General features: G+C 32.2%; 1 protein-coding gene across 3 annotated transcripts in view; it reads right to left on the bottom strand.

Annotated features, from left to right (window-relative positions):
* CSMD3 (CUB and Sushi multiple domains 3) overlaps positions 1-15,992 on the bottom strand; it is a 572,913-nt gene that overhangs the window by 190,153 nt on the left and 366,768 nt on the right. For all 3 annotated transcript variants that reach the window (XM_005516952.3, XM_005516953.3, XM_088051522.1), the window contains 5 exons: positions 14,066-14,235; positions 6,179-6,335; positions 2,738-2,929; positions 1,843-1,969; positions 981-1,183 (listed from right to left, as the gene is read on the bottom strand). In XM_005516952.3, the coding sequence (XP_005517009.1) occupies positions 981-1,183; positions 1,843-1,969; positions 2,738-2,929; positions 6,179-6,335; positions 14,066-14,235 (849 nt within the window). The remainder of the gene's footprint in view (positions 1-980; positions 1,184-1,842; positions 1,970-2,737; positions 2,930-6,178; positions 6,336-14,065; positions 14,236-15,992) is intronic.

The raw sequence follows: 15,992 nt of genomic DNA, 5'->3' as shown, positions 1-15,992 counted from the left end.
AACACATGCGTGAGAATCTCTCAAACAGGCTCTGGAAGGGGCTATGGTTGTGAAATGGCAAAAATACCTGGGAGCCAAGGGATTAAAACCTCTGTAAATAAGCTGATGGGCTAGAAGCACTCTTTCACTACAAATCAAGTATCTTTCACTTTGTACTCCCATTTACATAATTAATTCTTCCTTCAAATTACTGTATGCACATACATGTATTTTTCATACACATAGAAAGAATAAGAATAGGGGAAAACAAGGGCTGATACAACTACCAAGCACAGGAAGCACAATGAGGCAAACACTGTTAACATTAAGAGTCTCTGTGTCAACCCATGTTAGAAATGTTCCTGCTGCTACACAAAATTATATTAGACTAGATCTTGCTAATCTTGAAAAAATATATATAAATTTCACTGACCAGAGGAAAAAGAAGGTCAAAATGGACCTGGTTCAATGATTTCTTCTGTTTCAGCAATAAAATGTCTAAAGGGATTTAATAACAGTTAGCCAACTGTTTAGATTTGTCATCCTGCTGCCTGTAATATGATGATATAGCACTAGAAGGCAAAAGGGAGACGGACATTGCTGTTCCTGTGGAGCTCTTTTCTGTTTCATGCCATACAATCACAACAGAAGTGAAAACTCCTCTCAAATGTCTCTGAATGCAGAAACTCTTACTGATTAGAAAAGAATGAATAATTTAACATGCCTCCTTCATGAAAAACACTTATCATAATTATAAGCATTCTGGCACTGCCCCAGCTGACCTTGAAAACCAAAACTAGCAAAGAACGTGATATTTTATTGGTTTTGTTTATTTGTTTCTTTAAGATAAAAATAAAGCTTTACAAAAAATCTTTAATTCTGTTCCAGTTCTTTCCCTTAAAACATCAGAAATGTTGTCACTGATTTCAAGTGTTTCCACCACGACAATTATCTCTGAGTGAACTTGTAAAATAAATTATAAATTAAATTCATTAACTTACTTGAAAACTGTATGGCGAATCCAGATTTACTGATATAAAAATCTGTGTCAAACTGGATAGTGACTATGTTGAGTGTACTGTGAATGCCTTCAGGAATAAGGGAGCCACTAATTTCTTTGAGCAACATCTCATTCTCGGGTGGACCATCCCAAACTCGAAGAATATCATGGGATGCCTCAGTATCAAAAGCAAGAAATTGGAGGCTGAAAGAACACCATGATTTTATTGTCAGCTTTAATATTACTCAACAACATAACTTTAATGACAAAACTAAACAAACAACAGAAAAAAAACAAATAAAAATTAATTTCAAAAAGAAAATTTTCATAATGTTTCACACTTTTAAATTTGAATGCGTAACAGCCCAAGACTAAAACTAATTTGAAAGAAAAAAACCTTAAACTATTTGAATTTGTCCATCATAAAGTAGTGTATTACTTTAGCCATTCAAATAAACTATAAGTATCTACGTAATCTTTTCAGGAAAGAGTTTCAGTTTTTCTAAGACAATATTATATACCATATTCCCATTAAAACAAATTAACTAAAAAGTAATGAAAAAATACAGATTGTGTTGTTTTGTTATTTTGTAGGTTTTTTTTTTTTAATGCAGTCTTTTACTAAAGAGTTCTGCTGCATCCAGCATTTCACAAAATTGTCACCAATTTTAAAGCTCAGTCTTCTTTGGATAATCCCTATAGAAAAATCAAAACTTTCAACCAAAATCTAAAATGGCAAAAACAGAGATCTGCATCTTAAGTTTTAAGCCCCAAATCCCTTTTTTTTTACTCCACTCTAGAGGTAAGATTTGGTTATTATAGTCAAAAAAACGTGTTAAAATTTTAAGATTAATTTTCAGTACCTGACAATATTTCCTGGGTCCACTTCAATCACCCACATGCAACGCAGATTGTTGTCATATGGAAAAGGATAGCCAGGAGACAAGATTCTTCCTGATGACTCTCCTTTAAACCGTCCTCCACATTCAGCTAATAAAAAATAACATTATGGAATGATCGTACAGCTAATCACACCTGAGCAATCAATTTATACATCTACTCTTTTGTTGAACGGGTTACACAATTAAACTGACCATATGCCACAATATTGTAAAACAGCATATAAAGTCTGCATTTCACCCCTTGCTTCACCTACTTACTCAATCCCCAATTTCCTCTAAATGAAGATGAAAAAGAAAGCTACTTTAATATTTAAGCCTTGTCTTCTTTTCACTCTCCTATGGGAATAATTGAGCCCGTAAGTAGCTGCAAAACTTATGGAGTCATAGTAATAATGTAAAGAAACAGGAGTAACAAAAATACAAAATAACTTTATATCTTTCCATATCTTAATTATTTTACTTTATTTGGTCTATTTCATATAAATACATGAGGTTTTTCTAGCTTATTGATATTTATATATAAGTAAAAAAACCTCTAGTTTTATGATGCCTTTCTGATTAAACTTTTTATGTTGATTATTTGCTGACAATAACTACTTAGGACTTTCAGTGTGCACAAACGTTTAAGAATTAGTATCTTTTTTTAACATAAAAAGGCAATACTTCTTAGATGAATTTAGATGAGATATATGCAGAGAGAACTCTAAATGCCTGTGTAAATATATCTGTACACGTATCAGATCGTATCAGATCATACACATTAGATTTTACATAGATCTAACAATCTTTATTTTTTTTTTCTTTCTTGCATTCAAAAAAATATGTAAAGAAATAAAAAAATAGAAGAGTGTAATACCAATGCATGATGGTAGAGGATAGTCCCATGCCCTTCTTTCCCCAGTCATACACTTCAGAAGGCTACTTCCATGGAGTGTGTAACCTGGATTGCATCCATAAATTATAGTACTTCCAGCAAAGTGACCTTGGTCACTGATTTTATATCCAAACTGTGGCACACCAGGGTCCTCACAATGTGACAGCTCAAAACCTGTGTGAGGAATAAAATGTTGTATTTACAGAATCAAACAGAAAAATACATTAAATTCAGATTTTCTGGTTTCAAGTGGAAATCAATAATTTTCAAACTACATATAACAACATCTTTAGGATTTCTTCTCTGTTTTTAAGTAGGATAACTGCCTATACACCTTTCTTAGAGCATGACCAAGCTGTGTCACAAATTCAGTTTTCCTAAGAGTTCAATTAAAGACACAAATAATCCATTATCATTATCAATAAGTTTTAAAATGTTATGATAAATTATAAACTGGCAGCTAAAGGGACTGTTCACTTACTTGTAAATAGACATTTAAAGGCTCATAAACAAAACTTAACAGCAGATTTCTCATTATTTTGCATAGTAACAACAGCAGCACAATAACACCTGTGGCACCAAAGAAAAACTGTTATTTTCATCAATCCCTACCCTAATTTTTTATTCAGTAGTTAGCAAACTTAAGAACTAGATGCAGGAATCAATGATAATGATTATATAGAGAATTCAAGCCAAACAACTTGGATATTTTTGAGATTTCAGATATGTGAAGCAAGAAGAAAACAAAATAACAATGCATTACATGGAAACAGGGAGGTTTATGGGAAACATAAGCTGCAATTTTGGAGAAAAATCTTCTATTCCAAATCAAGTTTTCTGTAATTAACTGAGAAGCAATTTGAAACCTTACTTTGTTGAAAACCAAATTTTACCAAGATCATGTGGCTTAGAATGTGTGTAGGAAAGACAAAAGAGCCTTTGTATCAGATTGCTACTCCTACATGTAGGTAATATGGGAGGAAATCAAGGGGTTTTCATGTCTTCTTTGTTCAACAAATCATTCACACAGTATCTGTCCATCTGGTCAGAAGTTGGTAGCTTTTCACAATCCCTCCTCAGATGCTGCATTGCTATTCTTGATTGAAAAAAAATTATTTTATTTTATAGTTGAAACACTTGTAAATGCATTTTAAATTTTGGATAAGGCTAAGGTAAAGGGAAAAAAAAAAGTATCAAATGCTGTATGTTTCTGGTTCTTCCTTCAACTCTTTTCATGTGTGACTGAACAGCCTCCACAACCTCTGACCTGAACTTTTCTCATTCCTGAACTATTGCTTCTTGTTACATTGTGTGCTGCAGAAGCTCTGAAAGACATTTAAGTGACTCATTTAAGTGAGTAAACATTCCCAGATGAAGAACCATTGTTGAAAATACTGGTCTGGACATATTGACCAGTTATAATTTCCTGTCTTTTAAGAAAACTTCTGACCACACTGAAAAGCAGTTCAAATCTGCCTTGATCCCTGAATTGTCCTGAATTCTGGACAGCCTCCTTACAGACACAGAACCAAAGCCAACTTTTTAACAGATCACCTCCCTTTTGAGGATGAACATGTAACTCCATTGCCTAACCATGGGAACGAGCAGCATTTTCGCTGCCCTAACTGCGAGTGGCCAGTCAGGGCACGGTGGGGCAGTATATGTGGGACAGCACACAGGGAGAACACCTCTTTGAAGGGTGAATCTTCCACTGGCCCAATAGAGAGCCTTGAAGTCCTCATAACTCAGCAAAGGGGCTGTTTTTTGACCATCTGCACAGCTCAAGGGTGCTCATCCAACCTGACCCTCAAGGCAGAATGGTGGGCACTCCTCTGAGCAAAGGCTGCAGCACTGACTGGGAGGTTTGCACCATCTCTCCTGGTTTATGGATTCACTCAGACAGAGCTCAGACTCAGCTCTTCCTTGTATCCAATCTAAACATGGATAAACTCTTTCAGTTTAAGGACAGTACCCCTTGTCCTATTATCACATCTCCTTGTAAAGAGTCCCTCTCCATCTTTCTTGTAGGCTCTCTTTAGGCACTGCCTATATGGTAGGTCCTATATGGTCTCCCCAGAACCTTCTCTTTTCCAGGCTGAATAGTCCCAAATCTCTCAGCCTTTCTTCATAGGAGAGGTGTTCCAGGCCTCTGATCATCTCTGTGACCTTCTTCTGGACCTAATTTTTTTTATTCCAATTCTACCAATGTCAACAAAAGAAGATTCATCACTGTTCAGGCTAAGAATTCTTCAGGCTAGGAAAGTGTACTTCAATATGAACGTCTCAAGAGACAGGAAATGTTATTGATAAGATTCAAGTGCTGGGCTTGGTTGTACCTATATAAATAAGAAAAATTAAATTCCTTGACACTTACATAGTAACACAGCACTGAAATTCCTGTCTTTAATCATAGAGTACAGTCCTGTTCTGTAACATGCTATTATAGAATATAATTATGCAACTTTTATCTGAAAAATATTTACATATTCTTTTATTATCTTGAAATATTTTTCTTTTATATTTCAAGAATTATGCTATTTTTTATTAGAATTAGTTTTAAAAACATTATGTCAAGCTTTTAAATGAACCATTTTTGAACAGGTGAAAAAAGAATGATTTGAGCACAAGGACAAAAAAAAGATGTTGATAGCTGCATTGCAGAATTACCTTATAACACTGTCCTGCTTGATAAAAATTAGTTCTACATAATAATTCAGTGATGGCAAAAAAATTATACACTAAAAAAGTCATATACACTACATGTCAATAGTCATGTGCTACAATTTTCAGAAACTGACATTTGGTACAGTAGATGTATAGATGTATAAGCTTCTTCCATACACCCTCTAAGCCAGAGATCAGAAGCATTTTTCCCTCTCCTCATCTTCATAGTTCAAATCTAGATATATAGGTTTTTGTTAGGAACCTTTCTTTAGCATTTTGGTTCCAAATTAGATTATTCTAAACAATAATCCAAGCTCAGAAACAAAAGCAAAGTAACTTTCAGAGATAAGTCTTAAGAAGGAGAATTTCCTTTACTTATGACTTATCTTAATGAAGCAGTGCTTTTTAGTTGCATTTCTTTAACTACTCACACACTTCAATATTTTCATGTGCTAAAACAATTAACTAAAACAATTAACTGAAAGTTACTCTGTTTTTTCTTATGCTCTCCAAAATTGAAAAATAACCTTCTAGAAAAACAACAGTGATTAATGTACCAGATTAAATGTCAAAACCAGGTTTCAGTATGCTATGTGTTTTGGGTTTTTTGAGGTGCAATGAAATTATATTATTTTGGTGAATAATTTGCTGTCAATTTCTTCCATAAATGTCATTGAACTGCATTTTCATCTTATGAGTGAGGAATTTTCATTCCTTTAAAAGTATAAATCTATTCCTACTGTTTTCTCAAATACTTACTGGTATACACAAGCTGAAAACCTTCATCAGTGCCCTCCATGTCCGAGTTAAATTCCAACCATAAATGATTTGAAGTGCTACTTAGTGTCAGACCTCTTAATGATGCCCCAGTATATGCTCCCAGCAGGTGAGCAGTGTTGTCTTTTCCATCATAGATCTGTAAAAAATGTGAGCTTTACGGTTATGAAGAAAGAAAAGAAGATATCTTTTACTTACAAAACAATTCTGTACATCCACATTAAAAGGAAGAACAGCTCTGCCAAGGGAGATCTATTGCCAGTCAACCTGAAGTACTGTTCAGATAAACTATTTGCCTCTCCTGACTTAAGCTGATTTAGGTGTGGTGAATTTTCAAATGCAGTTTAAAATACTTTTTTAATTTCTTTTTTACATAACAATAGAAGGGGGGAGAGGTGACATATCAGCTCAGGTTTTTTAGATCTCTGTGTTTTTTCTTTCACTGTCAGTACTGTAATGCTAATCACAACCTATCAGTAAACACCTATAATGTCTATCTGCCTCAAGTCTGAGGCAGCACACAAGAAAAATCTCACCTATCCTCAACTTTGGCCTCTTAAATAAATCTGTGGTGGCTTTTTATGCTGTGAAGACAGGTTAAAATATAACTGTGAAGTCAAAGGAGACTAGGAAATAAATTTAACAACTGCTTCTGTAAGTTGAAAGAGTATTGTAATCTATATGTAAATCATAGCACCATATTTTTATTATTTATTTTTCTTCAAGTGTTGCTCTTTTCCATCTATCAGAATACTAAATATGTAGAACAATCTTCTAATAATTCTCAGGAAATTTCCTTACAAATCTGGTTGCTGTGAAACACCACAGGTTGTTTTATTCCTGTAATTCTGAAAAAAAATCTTCCTATAATTTAAGTATAATTCTCACCCAAACATTATTTCCTGTAGTATTTATTTAGGGACTTCTATAATAACTAAAACTTTGATTGATGTGGTTTATGAAAAATTTCACTTGCAAATCAGTAAATTGACCTGTGAATAATTTTCAAATTGCAATAAAGGGAAATTGTAAAGTCTCATTAAAATATATTGAATTGTCTGAAGTTCTAAATTCTATTTTAATTCTATTAATTAAAAGTGTAATTAAAGTTTGAATTTTTAAACAGGAGTCTTCATCAGAATGAAATCAAAACACCTACACCAGCAACAGTAGTAAGGCAACAAAGTAAATGTGAAGTATTAGGATGCCTGTTCCCTATCTGTAAGAATGAGTTACACACCTAATTCCTATTTTCCAGAAATCCTCATGTCTCTAGTAATAACAAAGACTTTACATTTAATGATATGCTGAAATAAAACAAATAAATGACTTCTAGCAATCTGTAATGAGTAAATAATTGTACAGGAGTTTAAGATGCACAAGATGACATAATTCTTTGGTTTTTACTGACACAAACAAATAAATTCCAACAAACTTAAATTTAGAAGCCAATGTCCTCATATGAAATAAAAGTAAGATATCAGAGAAGAAAAAAGTGCAATTAATGCATATCAACTAAAAATAATTTCAATATATATAAAGCAGTATTAAAATAGATATCTTATCTTTTTCAGAAACTCCTTTAAACTATACTGAGATCAGCAATCAAGTCAGAAAAAAGAAAAAAAAATACCAAAACTAACCCCAAAGCAAGAAAACCAAAACCAAATCAAACAAAACCAAACACAAAAAACCATCCAACCCAGAAAATTAATTCTGAAATGCATTTAGAGGTTTTAGCAACTGAAAGAAAATTACCCATTTCAGGAGAGCTACTGGTATCCAGCGGATATATTTACATCATGACAGACTTAAACAAAACCCAGCTTGAATCCACTCATAATTAATAATAACCTAGGATTCAGGATTTATTTTATTTTTAAAAACTATATAGGAGTAAACTATTTCTTGTTATCTGTGTTTCACTAATACTTAACCAAAAAAGCTGTAATAAATTATACCAACTATTCTCAATGTCTCACCAAAACTTTGAATAAGCCATGTCATGATACCAATTTTCTTCATGTTAGAATTTCCTCACACATACTTTATTGCAAATTTTGTTAGATGTCCTACCCTATTAAATCTTTCACATTAGTCCACTGACATCTCATTAGTTAATATTCATTCTATTTCATGGGCTAACTAGCTGTCACACTGTATAATATTTTAAACCTGTATAATTTCTATGAAGGAACAGAATTTAAAGTATCAACAGTTCTGAAACTGATTCATTTGAGTAGGAGAGCTGCATTTGGCTGAGGCAGGATTGTGATTCATCTGAACACTAAATTGCATTATTTTTTTCCTTTGGTTGCTGTCTTTCAGACATTCAAAGTACCCCTCTCTTTAAGACGTTGGGGTCTCCCTTAGGACAAAAAATGAATGCATGTTTTGTAGTAATTCTCAAGTTAGGTCACATTTTCATTTCTCTTCTGCATTTGAGTTAATAGGAAAAAAATGGAAATTTATAGAATCATTTGAATGATACAACTGAGTTTGCCAATAAAGTGATAGCAGACCCTTTTGAGATTTACAGTACCAGCACTTTCTTTCTAACCTTGTTAAACTAGATGGGAGCTAAATATTTTGAATGAATTAGTAATTCAGCTTAATAATTTTTTTTGGAAGGCGATATTATATGTGAATTAAGTTAGCATAATTAACTTATTTTTAATATATACTTTCTTTCTTTTTTTTTATTATTTTAAAATATACTTTCCTATAGGCCTTGCCAACACATCTAGATTTAAGTCACTTGAGTGCTAAAGATAAATCCAAGAATAATCATTATAAAAATATTATTCAGTTGGATATATTTTTCTTAAAGTCATCCTGTAACATGAATTCAAAGACAATTGATTCATGACTGGATAATGCCTGCATATGCCAATAACAAACTATTCAGAAAACAGAAGTCCATCTTTATTAGGTATTTAATGGCCCAATCTTTTAAATGATGAGTTCATAAAGAAAGAAAAAAAACCACAGAAAATTGTTTTAATCTTCTTCATACCACAATAATATGTTGAAATGTTATAGTGAAGGATGCTAATAGCTCATGCTCTACCTAAATATTTGAATAGATGTTATATTCAATTTTTGAAAGAAGTGTTGTTTGCATTTACAATTAGAGGGAAAATAAAACTTGCTAATCGCTTTAGTGGCTCCATTACCAACAAATTTTAAATGGAAATTAATGCCCTTTTTTCTGCTAATTTATTTAAATATATAAAATATTAGCAAGGGAGCATCGTAAGTGAATGTATAAAATTTGTGCATTTTAATCAAGCTATTTTTGAGATCTTCCATTGAAACATAAAAGGCATATGGATATGAAGATCTGTTCCTTTATAAAGAGAAGAAATAACATAAAATCAGCAGCTCAGAACTGAGGCTGTCAACGCCCTGTCAAATGTATATCACATGCGAATGGAAGCACTAATATAAAGACAGAAAAGGGTCCATATGTTTGGGGGATGTGGTGGGGGGGCTGTCCCCTCCATTTATTACCTTTTTTTGTCAGTCTTACATTCAGGTTGACATTATTAAAAGTACTATTATTATTATAATCATTAAGATTCTAAAGGAACAAAGTAGCAAAAAGATCCAAATATCACTTCAAAGTCTTTGCCTAAAACCCTCAAAAATGGAATCATGTGCACACATTTAAAATCTGGCCCACAGAGGAGACAATGAACAAATGCAGTAGAACTGAATCCTCTGTGTTTGGCAGGAGCACAAACAGTGCTGAGCCAAGCACAGCCACAGAGAACCCTGAGTGCCAGTTCTGTTTGCTGACACGCTGTTACCTGCCTGTTGCTGCAGTGAGTTCTTTAGTAAAAGGAAAAAGAAAGATTGCTTTATAATGTTATTAAAAATAATTCTTAAATCAATATTTTCTACATAGGTGCAGTATCACCTACCACATCAATTCTCACACTACATAAAGCCAAGCACATAGTCTACTACAAAAGAGAAAAAATATTCTTTTCATATTCAGTGTTCCTTTCTCTTTTCTTTTAGGTTTACTCAATGAAATCTGTCTGCAGAATTTTTGGAGGTGGTTTGTTGGGTTTTTTTTTAATGTTACCAGAAAACCAGCCATTAATTGTTACCATGCATAGGTACTTTTTTATTAATGCTGAAATCTACTGAAAATAAAGAAAACAATTATATTAGCCATGTCCAAGTTTCAGTTTTAATAAAAGCGCCTTTTTCCCTGTAAATCAAAACGTTAAAATATCTTTGATATGAAAGAATATTTTCTACATTCAACAGATTTCAACACAAATAACATGTTCACCACTATCAATGGACTATTCAGGCAAGCAGAACAATGATAACTCTGTTCTTTCTGTGTCTATCTCAAGGACTTGCTTACAGCTAGCAGAGACAAGAGAGTTTATGAGCAAAATTGGTGGATGCAGACAAAAGCAGGGGAAAAAAAACCAGGCAGAAATATTTTCATATCTTGGAAAAAATGCATTATTTATCTTTGCCTCCCACATAGGTAGTTTACTCTAAAAATATTGAATTCTGGAAATATAGTGCACAACTCAGTTTTCAGTACAATTGCAAGGAAGGAAGCAAGTGTTATAGAGTTTCTGAGATTAATACTAAATAGATTGGCACATAGTGATTGTACAGATCCTAAATTCTTCATAAGTCTTCATATAACTTTCATAAATATTAGAACAAGATATGGCACTTTCAAGAGCAGGTTATATCCCTACATTAAAAAAAAAGAAAAATATAGATATATTTATATATTTCCTACAGTTTCTAATAAAACCCAGAAAGAACTACACCATTAACATAAGTAGCCAGAGCAGTTACAATGAAAGAACAGGAGAAATGAATACTAAATGAAGCAAATGAAAAACAAATTATATGCTCTGAAACCTCTGTTCTGTAACAGTTCAGAACAGATAAAAGAGAACTCCTCCTTCTCTGCCCCTGGAGTGAGGGTGGCGATTTACTTGTTAAATGAGCTGGTTCTCTCTAGTGCTGCCTTCCCAGTACAGCTGTTCCATTGTTTCAATCACAGTGCTTGTCAGATATAAGCGTCATCCACGGTCAGTTAACTCACATGGCAAGCTGCAGACCTCATGGTTCCATTAAAGAACTTGTCAAAATTTTACTAGAATACTCAGTCTATTCAGACTTTGAATGGAATTTTAGCTGCATACCTCTAGTGATCTAAAAATCCTAGCTGTAAGAAAAAGTAACACAAAATACATTACTAACTTCTTTGTCAGTGTTTTCATCTCTAGCTTCTGATGAAAAGAGATGGATTATCCAATCAAAGTTTGTCATTAAAAACCTGAGCTTTAACCATGAAATAATATAGAGTTGCGTCATTTGTGTTTGGGGGAAGAAAGACCTCTCCAGAAGAAGGTGTTTTAAGTATCTTGATTTTAAAATGATGACTGCTATACACTCCCTCATTCCCAATTGATGGGGAATTCTGTATTCACTATATGTCACTGTTTAGAAGACAGGATGAAATTATTTTTCTTCTTTTTTTAACTTAATTTCCTTCCAGTTACAAATTAGTGATACATATTAGGTTAAAAGCATTGTTGACTATTAATGATTCATTTAAAACCAAAATATAACTGTAATGTCCTATTCCTGTAGCCAAAAGGTTATTCTCTACATTCAGCAAAAAAGGCAAATTAGGCAGTATACTCCCTTTCTCAGAGTAGACTAGGAGCACAGAAAGGGATCAACACACAACTGCAGAACTGATTCTGGGAGAAAAGTTTTGGAATATGTGACTGCTAACATTTTTCCTGAAGAATTTTTCTTTATGAAATGAACACATAAAAAAAAGCGTGATAGAATTAAGACAGTTTGTGAGAATTTCATATAAGAAAGGAGGCAGGAAAAGACATTATGGATTCCACAGATATTTCTTCCCACAACTGTAAAGCCAGAGTGCCTCTGTCTTATTATGATGTCAGATAGACTGAAAAAAGTGACAAGAATACCTCTTATAGTTTATTTTAGATTTTTTTTTAATAGGCAGGAATTTCAGCTCCTTATTATAAATCAAGGCTGCTATATTGAAAAACAAACACTCTTAATTACACAACACCAGTTTCAATTAAAAAACACACCTGCAATATACAGTAAATATTTCTGCCACTGACATTTACAGCTGAGAGGTGGCCTTCCTCTATTTATAGTTCATTTTGCATGACTCTTAATTTCACATTAATTGAGTAGCAGTATTAAAGCAGAATTTTCTTCTGTAAGTCTCTGAGTTAAGATTGTCAAGTTAAACATCTGAAGTGCATATGGTTCAAATGGCACTTAAAAAGTCATAAATGATTAGATCTTTTCAAATCTGTACATTAAATTATTAAGAAAGAAAAAGAAGACAAAATATTATTTTTTTTTTTATTTTTATATTCATTTATATTTATCTAACTATACATAACTGTATCTCCATTCCCACAGTGGTATATCTTTTCAATTAAGATAATAGAGTTGAATGGTTTCAACCTAAAAAATCTTGAGAAAAATCCATCCATATGCTTTTATTGGCTAACAGTTACTTGAACAACTGGTTTGGTTGGTTCATTGATTGGCTTGAGGTTTTTTCCATATGACTTACATTTTAATAAATACTAAACAGCTTTCAAATTAAATCTTTCAAAATTAATTAATGTAACAATTAAAGGGCATCCACTTGGTTCTCAAATAAGCAACAATTTTAATATAAAATAAACACACCCACACATTCTGGGTAGCCTTTGGTTTATTTTTTTTGCTTCTCTTTTGCTTTAAGAAGAGCATAATTTTTTGTTTGTTTAAAGCCCTTTGATTTTATTTTTCTTTTAGATGCCTGATTTAATTTTATATTAGTTGTTTAGGTCTGCTTATACTTTAGGTATATTTAGCCCCTTTTGGAAATGCTTGTATCTCCAACCAATGACAAGTCCTACCCTAATGCACAGATAGCTACAGTTAGATGAGATAAACTCCAGTATGAATTACAGTTGTTTCTCAGGAATAAATATTTTCATAATACCTCTCATTTAATAAGTACATGGAAGAATATGGCAGAAAAATGTTTTCAAATCAAACATGATTTGTATGGTACCTCTTATTCCTTTGATTTCACAGAGGCAAACTTAATTAGCTTACATATTCTGAAGAAATGGACAATTATTTAATCACAGATATCTTATTGCACTGTGTGCTATTGCAGATGGTATGTGTGAAAAGACACCCTGAACAACATCAGCTTTAAATATGTACTTGGCTAAGTAATACATGCATCTGGAGCTATACTTTTTGGAGTACACTAATAAAATCTATGAACAAATCAAAGATAGATGGAAATTACTGTATAAAACTATGGTAAGGTCTAGTATTCTTCTTTTCCCTTTGTTGTAGCTTTGTTCAATGAAAACCAAATTAGAATTGTTTAACGTGCAAAACTTATGTACAAAAGACAGGATGTAGACTATGTTAAATTAAAGTTATGGGTGTTTTATTATGTGCAGATCACAGCTCAAGTTATGAAGATACTGTAGAAGTAAACAAATCAAAAGATGTAATTGATGAATATTTAACACTAAAAATACAAATAACCATTTAGGTAACATTTGTTTCATTATTTCAACCTCTTTTTAATTATCTCTGGTCAGAAAAATGTGTTAAGAAAACACACTACGGTAGCACCTGAGGGTGCCTAATTTTAACTTTTTTTAAATGAAACCAGCTTAGAAAGATATTTTGTAAGAGATGCTTTGTATCCACTTACCTGGTACTGTATTGTTGCAGACAGATAAACCTCAATGATGGGAGGTACTAGAAGTTCAGTAATAACAAATAAGTTACATGATTACATACCTTAAGAACATCTCCTTGGGCTAAATGAAATGTTCTGGCAGAAATATTGATTCCTTTCCCTGCTTGTACCTGAATACTATAAATACATTCATGGTTGTTTTCATAGTTAAGAGGATAATTGGGGGACAGTAAGATTCCTTCATTATTTGTCGTGGAGGCTCCACATTCAGCTGCAATTAAAAAAAAATGTTAAGGCATGTTTTAATAGAACACATAAATATTTTTAGTAATGGTGATAATGATAATGTTAATGCAACCTAATTCAACATTAATAATGTTTATTAATATCTAAAATCTAGTTTTAAGTACATGAGCATGACAGTGATTGGAGGCTACAAGAATATTTCAAAATTGCAATATTTTAATAAAAGTATGTCATAAACCACTGAGAGTTAAAATAATATTAATGACACATTTCATAATCATATTTTTATAGGCTCTTCCTTGAATTTTGTTGGATTTGTTCCAATTTCTCCAACACTGAAATTCATAAAGACATACAAATTAAATGCAGGTAGAAGAATTCTATAAATTTATTTGAGTATTTTTTTATATATACACACATGAATAAACATAAATGTGTGTAGATACATATATTTACACACAGATTAATGAAAAATTTTTTTTTTCCCTCTGGTATTATTTAAGCAAGGTAACCAGCATAGTCAATGGTGTAAATCATAGTAGGAAAATATGATTTAATAGCTACCAGATAAATATAGAAAAAACTATTTCAATAACAAAAAAAGAATAAAAATATAACTTCCATGAAGGAAAAAAATGTTAATTTAATTATTTTCAAGTAATACAGTTATTATTTCAAGAATTAAAGCTTATAATTCAAAACTTTGGCAATTCATTTAATCACCCAAAAAAGCATGCAAACATAAACACTTGTGGCAATGCTTCATTAGGCATTATTAATTAACTTTCACTTCCAATCTTACATTGGCATATATACATAATTTTAATGAAGTAATTTTTAGCATTTAGTTACCACATATTTTAAATAGTCACTGAGAAACTATTACAATTCTTTGCCTCCCTTTTTATTTAATCTTGATAAATGGCCATTATAGTGCAATAAATGAGTATTTCCTCTCATTTTAACAGATTTAGATTAATTTTAAATCTAACTGTAACAATAAATTTTATAGGTTTATGTTTGTTTTTAGGATTATTTCAATATTCTTGCTGCTTATTTTACCCACTCTCATGCGAATTCATCTTACTTATTTTAACCTGGGAAGTTAACTGATTTATAATTTCACAAAATAACTAATGTTCTGCAAAACTAATGGTAATCTTAATAGTTTGCAAAGAAGTTTAGGCAAACTATGGTGTTTATTCTAAAAGTTTTTATTTTTTATAATAGTACTATAACTTCTACCACAGACTTGTTTGAGCAACATTCAGGATATTGAAATATGTATTTTGTACGTGAAATTAAGACAGCAATGACAAAAAATCCCCAACTTGATAAACTACCCTTTCTGTATGCAGCTAAAGCAGACATTGCACAGAAAGCCAGATCAGGCACAGATCACAGAACAAATGTTTAATGACTACATCTAATTCAGCGATATAGAGCAAGTACCCAAATAAGTAAGTGACATTATTTTGTCCTGGAACAGCTGGATGCACACAATCTAAGCAGAAGTGGGAAACCTTCTATACCACATGATCATATCTATCCTTTTATTGCACTCTCAAATAAATGGGTATTTGCTATTTCAAAGATGCATAGGTCACTTTGAATTACAACAGAAAGGAGTAAGATGAGCATAATTTGAGGATTGTGAGATCTCTTCTTCCATTCCAGAGGGATATAAAAGCCAAAAGGCACAAGGTAATTATGGTATTAAGTTGATCCAACAACTCTGGGCTATGTCAGAGCTATAATTCAAAGCAATTTTTAAAAATCTGA

The sequence above is a fragment of the Pseudopodoces humilis genome, chromosome 1 (assembly GCF_049639895.1).
Source record: "Pseudopodoces humilis isolate 2021_Gansu_Grassland_sample_001 chromosome 1, ASM4963989v1, whole genome shotgun sequence".
In the NCBI taxonomy this organism is placed as follows: Eukaryota; Metazoa; Chordata; class Aves; order Passeriformes; family Paridae; genus Pseudopodoces; species Pseudopodoces humilis.
The sequence above is the reverse complement of the archived record's forward strand: the minus strand, read 5'-3'. Positions and strand labels throughout refer to the sequence as shown.